The 19,227-nt window shown below is 30.5% G+C and overlaps 1 protein-coding gene across 2 annotated transcripts in view; it reads right to left on the minus strand.

Annotated features, from left to right (window-relative positions):
* Nucleotides 1-2,491: 2,491 nt before the first annotated feature.
* Nucleotides 2,492-19,227, minus strand: part of LOC129966529 (helicase domino-like) — a 133,382-nt gene continuing 116,646 nt past the window's right edge. For both annotated transcript variants that reach the window (XM_056080970.1, XM_056080969.1), the window contains 5 exons: nt 17,651-17,881; nt 16,678-16,857; nt 14,457-14,594; nt 11,339-11,521; nt 2,492-3,752 (listed from right to left, as the gene is read on the minus strand). In XM_056080970.1, coding sequence (XP_055936945.1) covers nt 3,099-3,752; nt 11,339-11,521; nt 14,457-14,594; nt 16,678-16,857; nt 17,651-17,881 — 1,386 coding nt within the window. In that variant the 3' untranslated portion in view covers nt 2,492-3,098. The remainder of the gene's footprint in view (nt 3,753-11,338; nt 11,522-14,456; nt 14,595-16,677; nt 16,858-17,650; nt 17,882-19,227) is intronic.

The raw sequence follows: 19,227 nt of genomic DNA on the forward strand, positions 1-19,227 counted from the left end.
AAAGAATTCATTCATTCATTTTTTTTAATGCATTGATGATAAATGTGGAACAGAATAGATATAATAAACTATTTTTGATTTCCATGTGTACAAAATAATGTTGAGGGAGGTGCAAGTTATGCTTTTCTAAATAGGGTTCTTATAAAAGATTTCTGTTGCTTTCTTTTCCCCCCAAACCTATTTTAATTTATGTGATCCAGCATTATGAAACCACTTGGATTGATATTTACATGCTTTATTTGAAATTGATATGTTTAATGTTTTTCAAGATGAATTTCGTAATCGATTTTTTAAAGCCTTTTCCACACTGAAAAGTAACGAGATGAATTATTATACAGATGCAAATATAAGGATTCCTTTTAATGTTTAGAAATCTCAGTAATAATTGCAGTCTGTTATGATTCATAAAAATTAGTTCTGCTGTGAAGTTTCTGCTATTATAATAATCTTTATTCAATAAGAATGTGAAATTGATGTATTCTACACAAAAGCCTGTCAAAGAGGACATACTTTTTTCACAACATACTTTAAAAAAAAAAAAAATCTTATATAATTGTGCGCTGATGATATAATATTTTCAGGATTTTATTAACAGTTAAATCAATTAATTTTAATTAAGTATCATAAATTATAACTGGTGGCATCTGATAGTGAATTTAAAAAGGAGAAAATTACCACAAAAGCCAATAATATGATGAATTTTGCAATATATTAATGACTAAAAAACAGAAAATAATGAAATAAGTTTTATAAAAACATTTTTTATGAATATATTAAAAAGTGATCAAAATCTAAAATAAAATTATCAAAAATTTAGAGGTAAAAATGCATAGATGCAATATCAGAAGACGGAAACAATACTAAATGGAAAATAAGTTATAATGGATATCGTAGGAAAGAAAATTCTTAAACATTCACTGAAAATTAAATACATTGTACATGTAATTCAAATTCCAATTAAGTATTCATGTCAGTGCCAAGTATTAGATTTGATATCCATATTTTCATAAAAAAATAATAATTTTCTTTTTAATGATATATTAAGACAGAGTTTCCAGAAGCTTTTTCAGTACTTTTTTTTCTGAGCTAGCATTTCATTAGTATTCAAAGAATGAAAGGGAGATCTTTCCGTACTAGATTTTGTTGCTCCTATATAACAAAAAAAAAAAAAAAAAAAAAAGAGGGAATGTGTAGTAACGCATTGTAAGGTGGGTTTTGTTGATAGAAGCACTGGCCATTTATCTTTTTTATCAAAGCCTTTTGGGTCAAATGGGTTAGTGGTAAGTTTTGGAATCAAAAGAATCGGGTTTGAAACCCAATTCCACTTGAAGAACTATCATATAAATGGATGTTAAATGTGTCAATTTAAACGAAATCTCGATAACAAGGATCAAATGTCTTCCTGCTTTTGAGGAATAAAAGTTTGGAAAAAGAAATATAGCTTAGATATCATATTTATCTGAATGTAGTTCAAAATTAAGTTTCAAAATAACTTGTATGTTACTTTAAAATAGGGTGTAAATATAATTAATTTAAACCAAAATATTTCATTTCTTATTGCTGCTTGTAAACAATAATCAATGATACCTTACTACACAATGAGTGCAAATTCTTCCAAACAGATCCTAAATGGATAATTCTGAATGCCGATCTCTGCTTTGAAAAAAAAATCACAATTTACCAGGATACACAATAAATTGTGATGATGTTTTTCAGGAATCAAGTGTGTGTGATTGTGAAGAACTTTCTCTACTACAGATAGACAATCACCATAGAACAATACTACTTTTTTCTCAGAATATCTAACAAATGAAGAAATTGCAGATACATACAATATGCATCGCAGTAAGTCCCTAAGTCTAAAAACTGCATGATAAAATGAATTTAGCTTTTCCTCTCTTCCCTATTTAGGAATTTTCCTTTATCATTGCTGTCGGCATCCTACAGAATTACTATTTCACTGTTATTAAAAGAAAAAAATCATTTTGTAAAATTTAGAATTTGATTTCAATTTATTCATTGTTTGCTATTTCCAATTTGGTCTCTTTCGAGAATGTGAATAGTTTGACAGCATTTTCAATTTAGAGAAATATGCCCAATTCACTTCTTATTTTGCTCAACTTCTACAGCACGGCTCTTGATAAATAATTGTATTTGTATCATGGTTAATGAACTTTTAAGATACAATTCCTAAAATATGGAATCCATACTTTATTGGCAATGGCTTTTTGTCAGCAAAGACATATGTACATCAAATCTATGATTGTCTCAGCTACAATGAAGAAATATTTAGATAAATAAAAAGAAATGTAACTGCTTAGATTTTTTCCCTTCTGTTCAACATTCCCTGAGCTAGTTTTATTTAGGAAACAGAAATAGTCCAAATACATGAACATGAACCAACGTTAGGCACCTCAGAAGCCTTGATCAGAAAGTGTATGAGAATAATTTTTTTTTATTCTGGCTCTTCAAAGAAATAAAAACAAAACAGTAATAGCTGTTTATCTTTTTAATTATGATCTGTACATTTTGGAGTGACACACAAGTTTTTAATATTTCCTCATATTTGGACGATAGCAACACTGAATGAAAGCACTTTATACAAAGAGGATTTTCTAAATGATGAACAATGGCAAGGCAATTTCTCTTATTTACAACTAGAATATTACACAAATCTTTTTCAGAAACATTTAAAAGTGAAGTCAAAAATGAAAAGAAAGAAACTGTTCTTTCACCTAAAACGGTGCAAGACTTTGGTATGCTACAAAAATTTTTGCAATTTTTTTATCTACTTTTTCACAAGTTAAATTAAATATGAGTTAATGAAAATTCATAAAGATGAACCTCATGCACACACCAAACACATCTTTCACTTTTTCTACTTGTGATTGTACAGGATTCAAAAATCTCAAATGATGTATAATGGAAATAATTATTAGTGGATTCACAAGTCAAATAGTGAAATATGATGTTGTCAAATCAAAAACTGTCTTTGTCTTCATATGTGTTGGACAACACTCTTCAAGAAAAACAAAATGGTGCTTTTGTTTAATTATGGAATTGTAGCTATTTATAACAGCTATAGAGCATTCAATACCTCATTTAGGAGGATTTCTCAGTCGCATGGTATAAGGCGATGCCTTTTGCTGTTGTGCAGCTGCAGCTGCTGCAGCAGCGGCTGCTTGTTGTTGCTGCTGTCGTGCAACCTGCATAGCTGCTTGCACAACCTGAGCATTCGACTGTGAAGTGGTCAGTGTTAAAGCAGACGTTGAACTGCATGTTGCAACAGTATGCATAACAACATGAGTTGAAGAAGGGACTGTAGAATCAGAAGCAACTTGCTGAACAATAGTTGCTGTAGGAGAAAGAATGCTCGAGACCTGTGCTGTATTCTGCTGTTGGATTCGGTTCTGGGTATTTTGGAGTGCAGCTGAAACCACCTGTGACTGAGGTTGAACTTGAATTTGGACCTGCTGTTGCTGGCCTTGTGCGGCACGAACAGCAAGAGTCACGGCCTGAGGAGTTAATCCAGACTGAGAGGCAGCTACCTGCTGCAGAATCGCAGCTGTTTGTTGTTGCCCAACAACAACAGCTGGTGTTCCCTTTAGGACACCACTGGTGGTTAAAGTTGTAGATGGTAAAGTTGTTGTTTGAGCTTTCACAGAACTAGAAACACCAGGTTCACCTCTCAGAGTAACAGACTGCTGTTGTTGCTGAGGAACACTTGGAAGACTTGGAGTTGCTGTCACAACCTGAAATGGAGATAAAATATAAAGCAGAATTCTATGCTTATTTAAAATGGAGTATGAATCAACTCTTAAAGTAAAAGATATATCTACATATTTTTACCATTAAAAATATCAATTAATTCAAGCAATAAGCCAAGAGAATAGGTCTATTTTTGACAAACTGCATTAACAATACAATATTCCTAATTAGAAAAAGGTACAATACATAAATATTGTCAGATATTGAATTGAAAATACAGTGGAAGGCAAAATGCTTAGATAAACAGTATTTACGAAAGTATGTGTCATGAGAATCAACTTGACAGTGCAGTTCTTGATTACTGCACTTGAAGTGACTACATAGAAACCAGTTTGCAGGTATTTGTCACTTACAGCAACTGAATGCTGGACATGACACTTGAAAAGAGATGAATATTATGCTTTGGAAAGTAAAAATACAACACACAGGAATCATTTAACACAAACAAATAGTGAATGCTGCTACTGTTAAATCCAGATTTAGGCCAGCATTTTTGACTATGTGGTCAACCTTATAGAATGATAATATAAATTACACACACCATTCAAATAATAAAAAGAAACTCCTACTACATTAATGATCAGATAGCATATTTATACATTATTACAGAGCTTCAGATATCTCAAAAAATTGCTGCCAGGTCTCCTCCCAAACAACTGCATCCAAAAACATGTTACATGTGTCCACTAAAGAGGATTTAAATAATATATATATATATATATATTTAAATCTTACCACTACCATTATTCAGAGCTTGATTGAGCTGAATGTTTCTTCAAAAAAGTCCACTCTTCTGGTAGCAAACACAAAATGTTAAGTTAGAACCATGCAAGGGATTGAATAAATACCATTTTTATTTACATTAGCAAAACTTTTGAATTTGTTAGGAAGAGAATGCTATTTATAAATGCTAGAAATCTGACTTTATGTCGTCAATTGTTCAGTAATATTTATGTACAAAATTTTGCATCACTTAATATATCACCAAAATACTGTTAATTTGATTTGCTGCTGTATATAAAAATAAATGAAGAAATCTGAATCGCAACATCACACATATAGTACTGTGCAAATTAATTGGAACAAACTTCATTTTTTATAAAATTCTTTTTTTTTTCTCGGGAGTTTTCTGCCTTAAACTCATTTAAACTTCTTACAAAAAGGGGTTGGCCTTGACTAGTCTAAACTGGTTTAACCATGTGATCATCACATGTACAACATTTTACCATCAGTTGTGTTTCAGCTGCTGCAAGAAGCAATCGATCGAGTGAACTGTCTTGTTCTAACATGTATAAAAAAAATGAATATTATTCCCAGGAAAAGTATTAAAGTTGACATCTTTAGTCAGCATACTTCTAGAACTGTGGGGCTTCTAGGACTGAAGCAATTGGAGTTGGAAAATCCAGTTTTTTAGGATTATTAATCAGCAAATAAATTTTGGGACAATTTCTCCAAAATGAAAGATAAAAGTGGATGCAAACACATGACAGCACCTCAGACAGACAAATTTCTTGTACGAAATTATAAAATGCATCTTCGCAAAACAAGTATAGATCTTTAGAGAGGATTATTAGCTACTGGTATGAGCGCTGATTCATCAACAGTATTATTGAGTATATGTGTATATATCTCTCGTTTTATTAAAATAAACTTGTAAAAAAAAAAAAGAATATGTGACTGTGACCTTAATGATGATGATCATCATCAGAGCTTTTTTTCAAAAGAATCTGATGTTCAAGCAGATGACAGTGAAGCAGACTTAATAGTAATGTAATATCAGAACAAGTAATGTTTGATAGTGTCATCTGAGGATGAAAACACTGAAAATATCAATGATCCTGCTGATGACGGTGGTGTGAGTTGTTCACTAATCACAAAAAATAATGAGAAGATTATCTATGGGAAGCATTTAATTGAGATTATGCATTCTGTAACAAGAAATCCCCAAAGATTGATTTCAATACAACAGGTGGAGAAGAGCTACTAAAATTTTTGGACTTTTGCTGGCTTTAAGGTCAAAAAAGAGCCTTTTGCAATTTACACTTTTTATACTATTCACCACCAGTTCCTTTTAATTAGATCCTTATACTCTCTCAGGGTGTGTAGTGAGAAACTGAAGAAAAAAAAAGTACTTTTAAGCACTTTAATCTCAAAAATTAAGCACCTTTGTATAAGCATGCATATGTAAACTGTGTATTTTACAGGCATAGTATTTTTTTCTGTTTTATAATAATGCATAAATTTTATTGGAAAAAAAATTCTTAAAACTTAATTTTAAATGCTTGTTCTTTAAATTTTAATATTTATTTCTGTATTTGCACAACGTCTTCTATTGTAAAATTATGCCTGTTGGGATTCGACAAAAATATAGAAATGATTATAAAAATAAAAAAATATCAATACAAAAAAAATTAAGTTAACTTTTATAAGAATAACAATAAAAATCTATGAACTTTTTCAACATTTCTTAAAATTAAAAAAAAATCATCGAGATAGATGCAACATTTCTGAAATTGTCGATAGTCATGTAGAAGATTAGCACGACCAAATATTTTTTATGTTTAATTTTTATATAAGCAACAACAAATACGATTAAACATGGCTGGGATGGAAAGAGTAAATTTCTACCTGCACTGACTCATTCTATTAAGAAATTTTATTTGCCATCTTATAAAGTTAAGAACTAAAGCATTCCCATGTCTATCATCATATGATTGGCGAAACTGCCATGATATTGATGATGGAACAATGCCATGTTCTAAATGAGATTTTAAAATCATTTTAATAGAAAATAATAGCAGCATTCACAAATGATCAGACTAAAAAAAAATTGCCTTATCACCTCTTATTTCTAAAGTGTAGTAAAGACCTTTTTTGAACGTTTAACGATCCTAAAATTTAATGAAAACCTGCTTTTTAACTTATAAGCAAAATTCATACTTAAAAAATTACAGAAGAAATGTTATATATATTTTATCAAGAGATGAATATTCTTTAACAAGTTCTAGTTTTCATAAATAACGGAAAAAAAATTCATGAAATCAGCTCCGTAGTAGGAACCAAAACAAAAAATAAGTCAGGGGGAGAATTTCTCCCAAAACTTTCAAGCATACTTCCAGAAAATGAGAATTTACCAGCGAATTTGGGTTTTAGATGCATTCTTCCCAATTGATTAAAACAAAAATTCTGACTCAAAATAACATACCACGTTTTGATATATTTAAGTCAGTGCATTTTTGAGTTATCACGTTTACATGTTTCTGAAAATACAGACCAACATACAGTAAACCCATGGTTGGATTTACCTCAAAATTTGACAGATGTTTATACTATAGAAATTAAATCTGTGTACCAAATGTTACCCCTCCAGCTGTCTTCGTTTTGTAGCTATCATGCTAACTTATATTCGAACAGTCGGACAGACTTCCTCTAAATGGATATTGCTGAAAATTTGATCAAAATCTAAAAATTTGGTGTGACGACCGTATACCAATTTTCATTCCAAAAACACTTTTGCCTAGCTTAAAGTGTTTTTGGCTTATTTTTATCACAGACAGATGTTTTCCAAAAATGTGTTTTTCGAATTCAAGGAAGTTTGAAACGTAGAGATTCTTTAAAATCTCACGTTCGAATTGTTTGACGTTTGCAACATTTTCTCTAAATTTTTTATAGGAGAACGTAAAAATCCAATTGAAGAATTTTATTATTAAGTCCTCTTTGAAGCCAACAAGACAATATATCAGATTACTTAAAAATTTAATAAAATTTATCAAATGAATGAACTGCTTAAAAATTTGTTAAATTTAAATAATAAGGAAAAAAAAAAGCCCCCTTCCCTTATATTACAACAATTTTAACAACTGCAAAATAATGCCATTCAACAATTCGAAAAAGTAATACTATTTTGAATTTCATTATTATAAACTATGCCCAAAACTAATTTCACAAAAATTATTAAAAAAAAAATTAAAAAATACATTCAACCAAACAAAACTTTTATCATTGAAAAACTATTCATTTTTAACCTTTAAAATGGTGTTAAAATAATTTTTCTGTAATAATATGCTTTGATGTTATGATGAAAACAGGTTAAAATTCTATTTTTTAATTAAACTTCGAATTAAATGTTTGAGAATTCCATTTTTAGTGGGTCTCTAATGCCCCCAAAAATAACTTCCAAAATTTCATGCTCCAATGGTTTTATGCTGGATATTGTTCAGGTCAAGTCTTTATATATAAAGGGAGATTTCATTGGGGAAAAAAAAATTTCTATAAGAATTATAAAAAGAAAAAAATCATTATAAAATCAGAAAATCTAAGCCCTGAAAATAATTGTTAAATCCTTTTTTCTTTTAATTCTTTAAAAATGTCAAGTACCAGATCCAGTAGTTTCTTTTTCACTTAATCAAAACAAATTTGGCAAGATTAGTTCAACAAATAAAAATGTTCAAATGGATGGGGACATTCAAAAAATTCTGTGAAAGATATCGCGACCAGTGAAAATTTAAGGTTTCAAGTAAAAATTTCATACTAGATGTTACGCAATTGACTTTTGTATTTACATACCACAATTAATCACAATTCAATATAGTGCAGTTGTAGTTCAATATACCTGTAGTAGGTCATTCAAGCGTTTGCACCAAAACGACATATTAATAAGAATGATGATCAAATATGTTACTGTTTTTAAAGCAGCTTTTCCCAAATTTGATATATTGTTTTAATGTATCAAATTCAACCTGGTGTTTTCTTATTTTCACGTTGATCGGACCATATCGCATATTCTTCTTTACAACAAATAAAACTTACCAAGTGTAACAAATAAATTCTTCAAAACCAAAAAATAAAATTCAAATGTTTTTCGATTCACAATAAGTATGCATAGTACACATTTCGTACTGCCCCTTCTGGATAGCTATTGTAGTATTTTAATAAATGTTAGGAAATTTGGGCATTAAGGTTATAAATTCCAAATTATTTTGTCTCCCATACTTTATTGAAAAATGATGCAATGCATTTTGAACCTGCTTTTGTGCGTCATTAGTATGAATAAATCACTTCGCATGACATTAAACATTTAACTATTTAATTGGTATCGTATCTGACATTTATGTAACCTAGCAACTGTAGCTAATATACAAAATTTTAGAATTAAGACAAAAAAAAAAAAAGTGTCGTTTTGTTTGTAAGATGTTTTGATTCGGTATTGGTCTCAGGTCCTGTAATGACCATTTATGTTTTTATAAGTTTTCCCCGTCATATCTGTAAATAGTTCATCATGTGTTCAATTCTATTTCCTCATAATAAATTGTGTTTAAATTAAACCTTTCCTTTTGTCGGACCCAATCTTTGGAGACTTTTTATTTGTCATCATTTCCACTGCAATACTCTGATATCAAACGTCTGAATTCCCAGCCATTTTATAAAATATCATTGTAACAATAAATAACAATGCACATTGTTGAAAAAAAAAAAAAAGAGTGGAGAGAAAAAGAACCATTAAGCATTATCTTAATTTGCGCTGGAATCCGATATACTTAATTGAATTATACCCTTTTCTAAGTTTTTTTTTCATACATCTGGAACAAGCCTTTGCGACCACAGGGGTGTTTGTGGGACCCCAAAAAATCCCCGGAAACTTTTACGGACTTACTACCGGCATTTTGGAGTTTCGAGAAGGGGGGGGGGGAGAAATGAAAAATTACAATTATGAAGTATTGAATGACCTAATTATAAAAGTTCAATGAATTACTTTTTTTGCAAAATTCATAACCATAAATTTTCAAACATATAAACTACTACATTTTATGCAAATATTTTAAATTACCTGAATTAATTCTTTAAAAAAATTATCTAATTTCTGCTGCTTTTTTTTTTTTATTTTCTGATGTTTGTGGGCTTGTCTTTCTTTTGTGGTGAACTTCATAATTGCAGGAAGGTTGACTTTTATTTTCCTCATTTACAGTTGAAGAAATTTCATCGAGAACTGCACATGCAGAGGTAGAAGCAGTTTGCTTTTCTGCTAATGTAGAAGGTTTTTCAGAGACTTTTATAGGTGACTCATCTGAAATACATGTTTTTAAGTCCTCTTGATATGTTTTCCAACTTCTGTTCATATTCAGTAAGAGATCTTTGTGAATTGGATCAGTCATTGGATTTTTTGAGCCATATTTTTCACATGAGGTTTCTTTAGAAGCCATTAAATCATATTTAATAGTCTGCACTGCATCTAGGGAATCAATCTTAAGAGAGGTTTTATAGTCAGTGACAAGTGTATCCATTAAGTTGAATGCACTTTCCACTAATGGGCCATGGAAGCAGCTAAGGCAGGCTTTGACCAATTTAGCCAATGTAGGATACTTATAATCATTTGTGAAATCATCTTTTAAATTAAAAACTTTAGACCAATATTTATCAATTGTACACTTGACTTGATTTCCACTTTCATCAGATGTGTAGAGCATTTCTTTTTTGATATCAATATCACTCTGGTATAACCTTAGAATTCGAAAAGAATCCAGAAGAGAATGTCCGAGAACCGGGGGAATGAGTCATAACTCGCAATAAGGAAAGAACAAAAAAGAAGTTTCCCCCCCCTTTTCACGCATTATCACTGCCTTTGGAGAAAGAAAGGAAAAGTTTTCACCACACACACTGACCTTGCGTTTTCTACTTTAAAAGCAAACAAAATTACCCAGATCAAAATAAATAATTCATTATTATTCCTACTTCCTTTTGAACGACGATCCCCGGAAATTCCGGGGATCAAAGTTCAAAATCCCCGGAATTCCGGGGTTTCCCCGGAGCACAAACACCCCTGGACCATGATTTTGAATTCTCATTTTCAACTTGTAGGGAAAGAAAGAAAAAAAAAAAAAAAAAAAAAAAAACCACTGAACTAAAAGCTTTCTTTGTTTTCACGAGAAAATTAAGCACTTTTTAAGGACCTTGTCTGAAAATTAAGCACTTTTAAGGTGCTTAAAAATGGTTTTCAAATTTAAGCACTTTTCATGACACTACGCACACTGTCTCTTTTATTCACAGGAATGGTTTTTGAATTAGTAAATCAAATACTGTATAGCCATCACAATGGTTATAGCTTTTGAGAATTTTCATGGAAAAACTTGACAAAATGTGATAATTTTTACTTTCAAACCTAAAACTGATGCTTGATTTCATATGGCAGATATAAATAATTGAGGAAAAAAAAAAAAAAAAATACATGCTTCTTTGACAACAATAGTCAAATTGAAAGTGTACAGTAATGTTGTTAAGTTTGAGCAATGGGATGATAATTCATTCCAGATCAATAAAAGAATATTAGTATTTTAGAATGCATGAAACTTATACAAATCGGCTAATCAATAACTCAAATCCATGATTGGAAATCAAAATTGTTTTCCATCAGAAACTTTTTTCTCAATATTTCTATTCTTAGGAAACATATCTAAATAATTCATATTTTCTCTTGTTATTTTTAAAAAGCTACACAGGAATTTTTATGAACATAATACTTTCAACACGAATTACAAATGAAAATTCAAGCATTCAGAAGAAATGCAATACTTACCACAGGTAAGTTTTGAGGAATTGCTTGTTTCATTGCCTGCTGTATCTGTTGCACTGTCATTGCTGTAGGCAATCCTTTTACTTGCTGGGTACTGCCTACCTGAGGATTGTGTTGAACTATCTGAACTGCATTCATAGATCCTGTTAATGAGGTAGCAGCTATGCTCGCCCCTTTACCTTGTACCTGAAATAAAAAGACAATTATTTAAAACTCTTGAGAAGATAACAGGAAACTAAATATATAAAAAATTTTAAGTTACAATTTTATTTTTTAAAGAAATGCAATATAATTTACATTTCATTTCATTATTTAGACACATTACTTTAATATAAATTAATTTGTAATATTTCAATAGATGTGATTTAAAGAGGAGAAGATAATCATTGCATATTAATAAAAACAGCTAACTTCTTAATGGACTTGGCTAATTTCTTAGTTAGCCTTACGCACTCTTTCAAATTTATAGACAAAATTTCCATTACATGGGAAGTTTCTTTATATCCAATAGGTTGTTTCAATTTTTAAAAATTATAAATTCTAGAATTAGTTTATACGATAAATGAACTAAAATAAAGGAAATAATTTTTACATCTTGCCAATAATGAATAGTGTATGACAATTAATTCTATTTACAAATATTAGAAGAATATGACAGAGGCTGTTCAATTTTATTAAAATAATGCTTATGAAAATTAAATAGTTTGATTCAGAATGGCCATAAGTTAGTTCAATTTTTATCTTAAATATCAAAAGTATGATCCACTCTTGAATAATTAACCTGAAAAAAGCAATTATAGAAATTACATTGTTGTGGTTGAGTTGCTTAGGGCCAAACTCGCAGAGTTAGGGTTCGTAGCCGTGTAACATAACCACTAGACAAAAGTGATCACTCATGTCCGGAGGTTATTAACTGACTTATGAAGCTACCACCACAATACTCCCTCACCAGTGAGTCGGCGGTAAGATGAATAATATTCATCCTTACAGAAGCCACATGAATTTCCACATTTTAAAGACCATATTAAATCTACAATTAAGCACTGAAGACACAATAAATAGCATAATAATATTATTTCCAGCTGCTAAAATTGCTGAAGATTCTTTCTATATATGGTAATCCTGCTTCACCAAATTGCAAAGAGAAAAGACCTTAGATTAATAACTTCCTCATATCAACACTCCTTTCCTTTTGGTGGATTTCTTCAGGCAAAATCAACAGTCTAACTGAATGGTTTTGAAACAAGCCAAAATATGGTAAATAAAATGCCATTCTTTTCTCCGTTTAAGTAGTTGAATTGGTTCTTAAACAGGCTTTTTAATTTGCTACCCAATTAAAAGCCTGGGAGATAGTTGGAACATTAGTTTTCTGTGTTTAAATAAAAGGCTATCAATTTGAGAGGGAAAGCTTGAATTGAAAGCCTTAGATATTAAAAAGTTCTGAACATTGAGTTACCGAATGTTAAGATAATTGAATTATATCAAAAATAAATTTGAAAAAAAATTAAATTTACAAAATATAAATGCTTTAATATATATTTAAGTGAAACTTTATAATTTTTTAAAGGTATATTAAATAGTAGGAAATGACTAGTAAAAATTACACTGATATCTGCACTTTATTATTTTTTTTTTTGAATAATCCAGCTTTGTTGGTGGAAGGGGAATCTTTAAAATACTGGCAGACTGATAAAAAATTTTTCCCAAGTGAAACAGCAATAAAAAAATGCATTTAAACTTAACACTTGAGATAAAATCTTAATTTTAAACTTAACTTTCATTCTTTTTCCTGAAAATGGACTTCTAAAATGCCATCTAAAATCATAGACAAACATACTTTTTGGGGGAGGGGGGGGGTCTGCAAATTGGGGGAAAATGTGTGTAAATGTTGCTTAATCTTCCAGGACTTAATGAAGAATCACTTTGTTGGGGCACCCCAAGAATTTTCAAGGACTATAGGAAACATTATACAATCTAACAAGAAAGAGTTTTACATTCTGTAAGCATGATTATATTTGTCATTCAAAAAAAATTAGTGATGATGCTAAAATGCCTTTTCAGTGAACATATTTTAGCTAAAAATTTGATAATATTCAAGTACAGTAAAAAAAAAAAAAAAAAAAAAAAAATCTATCAAATTAAGGTCTAAGTGTACATACATATCTGCATCATCAGAGGTCTACAAAAAGTGAATAGAAGAAACAATAAAACAACACTATCTTCTAAGTTAAAACATTCAAGATTGAGCTGTTTCAAATTAAACAAAACAACACAATGCAGTAAATGCATACTTATTATACACAATTATTACGCAAAATAACAAAAACACAAAGATAAACATTTTATATGATAATAATAAGAACATTATTATTATCATATAAAAATGTTCATGAATTTATATTTCCAATGAGTTTAATTACAAAACTAGGTAATAAGGAAAATAAATAAATAATTATAAAATTCATTTCATTAAAATTTTATACACAACAAACTAAATTCCACTTTGAAATTTTTTAAACAGTATTTTCACCCGCATAAGTAGTTAAAATTGCATATCAATAAATTTTTCAGTACCTATCTACTAATATTTGCAAAGTATTATTCAATGAACAGCACTGAAAACTGGCAGCAGCTCTTATAATTAATTTAAGAAAGCAATTTCCTCCCCCATTTTTTGATTGTTTCTTGCGCAATATTTAGGTAAACAAGTAATTCTATTCACTGGTGATTTATTATATTTTGTGGTTGCAATTTGAGAAGGAAACAAAAAATTATTTCTCATATTTTTAATAAAAATGGGTATTTCAAAAACAGGGCATTGAAGTTTTTTAGATTGCTTAGAGAACTATGCAAAATATATATTAGGTATACTAAGTATTTCTTCAATTATCACTGATTCTAAACCAAATTTTTACAAAATATCCAAGCTGAAACAATAATTTATAGAACTAATATTGTTATTTAAGTTTGGAATTATTTCTAACTGACATAATTCAGTTTTATAGAATAGAAAATTTTATACTGTAATTATGAGCACATAACATTTTCATAGAGTAACTATTGTAAAAATTGGAATGCAGTCTAATTCTAATAATAGAGAATATAAGCTTTAATACTTTACCTTAGCAAGTTGAGTTAAATTAGACTGTGCTTTGCTTTTACGGGCTTGACTTAAAAGCTGCTGTTGCAACTGAAATTGTCGAATCTGTTGATTAGTGAGACTAGCAGTTGCTTTGGCTGGAACAGCACCAGCTTTCCCCTAAAATTGCATTTCAATATCAAAATATAATTTCTAGTTCAAGCATCAGGGTTGCCACTCAAATCTGGAAAAAAAATTCCCTGTGTTTTCCCTGTATGTATATTCAAGATATGCGGAAATGCACAAACAGCACTCGTGTGTTAGTTATAATGCATTATGGTTTTAAAGAGAGGAAAAAACAAGGAAAGGAAGCAATAAATTAACATTATTGGAGAACAGCATATTCAAAAGTTTATATTTACATGCTGAAATTTTTTTAAATCTTTATTATCTAGAATTTAACAAGACAAAACTTATGTATTAAGGAGTGATGGTGGTATATTACTTCTCAAGCTCTTTAAATGTAATCCACACAAAATTAAAAACTCAGGTGAAATAAAACGCAATAATTTGATTATTACTTTTTATTTATTTATTCAATTTTGCCAATTCAAGCATCTGACCATCAATTTCTGCAGATTTGTCAGCCATAAGTTTCATAGAGCTAATGGACCTAATCCATAACAAATAAGGTACTGCAATTCTGTACGGCCTAACACATATTTTTTTAAATCCTATTCCACTTCCAGTGTATGGGAAATTTTTTCCACTGAATGAATTAAAGGACATATGTCACACAATGAGTTTTACTGCCCATAATAATTCAGCTTTAAATGATTGTTCTTGAACTAAAAAGTTCGAAATTGGTTTATTTTTGGATATTTGACATTTTTGGATTTTGTGTCTTTTCCTGTATTCCTTTTAGATACTAAGTCCAATGCCAACGATAACTGGAATGTAGTTTTGTATGTTTTCCACTTTTGACATGATTAATAAATTTTCTTAAAGCAGTATTCAATAATTGGATTTTGAGGACCTTTTTGAACCCACTTAGCAAAATCGGGAATGCTTTTTTATCTTTCCAATTAAATATGGATTTTGAGCAGCTCAATACTTTAAAAAAATTCTCTAATCTATTTTAAGATCACAGTTTCTCAAATAATAAACAAAACATTCAATAAACAAGTATGGTTGGCTAAATACTGCTGCGCTGCTTCAGTAGATTGAACATTGCCAATTCCACCAGAAATGTATTCTATTCTTTCATGCAGTTGCAGAAATCTCACATTTGCTCATTAGCTGCAATTCAGGAATCTCATGGAAAAAGAACAGTTATCTCGCAAATCAAAACCAGAAAAATCTCTGCAGAAAAAAATGCATTTCTGCATTACACAAGCGCCAATGGTATTCAGTTTTTATAAGCTATACAACTGCAATCTTTCATTCTTGCAATCTTTAGTGATGGGTATTTTTTAAATGAGGAAAAATAACTAAGAAACTTAAAATTCTCTGTTAATATGAAAATTTTCAAATTCCCTTGTATTTTCCCGTTTTTTTTTTTTAACACAAATTTTAACTTTTCTGTGTTTTCCTTGTTCTCCTGGTGGTGTGGCAACCCTGAACATATCACGAAATTATTAAATTATTATAAAAGGTAATATATGAATTATAATGATTATTATTAAATAAAAATAAATACTGATGGCCTAATTTAAAAAAAAAAATTGTTACAGGATCTAAACTCATCACATTCTATGAATCATTTTCTATCTGCTAACAGTTCCTTATCTCCAACATTTTAAAATTCTAATCTACCATTTGTAAACCTAGAATAAAATAATAGCATTTCTTGAAAATGAACAGCATACTTGACCTTATTGTATTTTATTTGTTAGCACAGCATTTAAAAATATCAACACAGAAATTCTCAGAAATCCCTCCTTCCAAAGATGTATGCTCAATTCAGTGAAATTATATAATAAAGCAAATTAATTACAGAAATTTATTTAATTTTTCTATTCACACAATTAATCTATATACTTCACACGATTGTTAAAACATATCTGTGGATGCAAAAGTAAATATTAATAACATGCCTTATTTGAAATGAAAGTGCAATCATTCATTATATAGCACAGATGCTTCTAATTATGAAATTTAAATGTAACTAATTTCTTTTAGTTATTTTTAAAAGTTACTAATCATAAGTGATTATAAAAAGAATTAGTAAACAGCTTCAAATATATGAATGGAGAAGATGTACCTGCGGAACACTGACATTGATGTTGACACCCCCAACTGTAACAGCGGAAACAGGAATAGCTAGGGAAGATGTGCCTGGAGCTGAAACTGTCTTTACTAAAGTAGCAGTGCCTCCTGTTATAGATACCTGTTGTGGTTGAACCTGCAACTGAGCCTGGGCAAGGATTTGAGCTGTAGTCAGCTAAAATTACAATTGGTTAATTATATACCAAAATTGGTTAATTATATACCATAAATATAACAAACTGTCATATTTAGACAAGTTTCTGTGTGTAAATATTTTTCTACAAATGTGAATGTTTTCTATACTATTATTTTATTATTCAGTTTGCATTGAATGTTATAAGATTTTCACAAATTTAAAAATTTAATTTCTTAACAGGTTCATAAAAATAGATATTAAGGTGCAAGCGTCCGGGCATAGGGGTAGCATGTTTCCCAGTGATCTGGGTATCCTGGGTTTGAGTCCCAGTTCGGGCATGGTTGTTCTTCCTGTGTTCTATCTGTGAGCTGCGTGAATGTGCCCTCCTGTAAAAAGGGATTGTGCAAGCAAATGAGTGATACGTGAGTGGCAAAGTCGTACTCTTGGCAACAGTTGGTGCTACTAAAAAAACACAACAAGAGACACATCCCCTATCGGCTTAAATCGTTGTCTTTGTAACAGCGGGCTTGTCTGCCACAAGAAACAACAAAAATAGATATTAAGGTTGTAGTCTACCAAACTTCTTTGAAAAATGTAAATATTTCAACACAGACATTACAAGTAAAAAAAAATGCAGAAGAGACTTCACTACTAAAATAACAGGATTTTATAATACCAGCCTATTCTTGAACTTCCATAACAATCAAATTTGACATTTAGATGATAAAATTATAATATATAGAAAGGCAAAGTCATTCTTTTAATTTTTCCTGCAAATTCCGAATTTAGATATTGTTTGAAGAGAAGAAAACATTCAAAGAGAGATCATTACATTGACTTGTGCTTGCTTCTGCAGCTGCTGTCTTTTCATGAGTTGTGTCATCTCAGCCTCTGTTATGGGCCGACCTTGCTTCATAGTAACTTGTTGTGCAACACGTTGCTGTGCTGCCACTGTCAAAGTCCCAGCAGTTCCAATAGCAACTTTAGCAGAAGGCTGAGAGGCTTGCTGCTGAACAGTCTGCAACCGTTTTAACTGATGCTGTTGTTTTGCAGCTTGCTCACTCTGATAGGAAAATATACAAAAGCAAGTTTTTAAAATTTTCCATGAATGAAATCTAAAAATAAAATTATGTCCTATTCTCATTCGCAAAGTGTCAGAAAATTAAAAAAGAAGAAAAAGTTATGGCAGTACTGTCCCCTATTAAAGAATCCTGAAAATGATCTTTAGGAATTCGAAAGTAATTCACACATTTACGATTTTAGTTAGGAGTCCCAGTAATAAACATTTTATATTTCAACTATCAAATTTGACAGTAAAGAAATCAGTTTCATACAACATAAATAGTGGTTCCCTTTGATCAAAATGAGTTGTCACTGATAAAAGAAAATAAAAATATCATTTCAGTTAAAAAAAGAGTCATCAAGCTCCACAATTATACAGATTCACTTTATAAGCATAAGTAAAACAATATTCAAGGTGTATTATTACTAACAAACAAAAATGTATTTGTTTTAAGGATTTTCCACTTTTCTATTAGGTAACAGAGAAAGAGATAAATAAAAATTCATACATGGAATAAATTTGACCAGCGGCAACATCAGTTAGGTTGCCTTCTTTGCTAGCTATGTTTTCTATTAGTTGTTTTTAATTCTGTTTGCTGTATGCTATATTGAAATGCAATTGCTATTTTGTTTTGTACCACATATTAGGTAAGTCAACCTTCTAACTCTCCGACCCGCCCTAAGGCACACGGATTTAAATCATAAAACTGAATGACCGGACCGCCGCAACAGCAATTGGCGGGAACTGTGGTTGAGTCCTAAGGGCCGCCACCGGCCACGGTACAACCCTCCCCAAAGGAAGTACGTCCCGTCATCGATGGGAGGAGCCAGATCCCCCACCTATTAGTGTACCCTCCAGGGTGGTGAGATCCAACCACCATGCCGGAAGCATCTCATCCTCATTTCGAGGTGCCCCCCCCCCCCCCGAGGGTCCCACATGTTAGGTAAAAAATTTTTTGTTTTTCCCTTGTGTGTGTGTGTGTATGTGCGTGTTACATTTAAGGCATTTCTTTCCTGGCAAATAGATTCTGCTGTAACAAAAATTACCTTAAAAGCAAAAAAGGTACAAAAGAACTTGTGATGTGCCTTGGCTCAAGTGACTATCAAGAAATAAATATTCTCACAAATGTTGATAAATCTAAGAAAGTGCCATAGTTCAAATCCTTTTCTTGTACAGGCTTTCATAATGAAAAACAATAGACATGCTTTCTGAGAAAATATGAAACTATGACGCAAAGCAAAATAATTTTTAGAACTAAAGATTCAATATGTACCAGCCTACTGCTCTCATTGCAAAATTTATTTATACAGACATAGCAAAAATATTATTTGGAAAAACATATCTTC

The sequence above is a fragment of the Argiope bruennichi genome, chromosome 4, assembly GCF_947563725.1.
Source record: "Argiope bruennichi chromosome 4, qqArgBrue1.1, whole genome shotgun sequence".
Taxonomy (NCBI): Eukaryota; Metazoa; Arthropoda; class Arachnida; order Araneae; family Araneidae; genus Argiope; species Argiope bruennichi.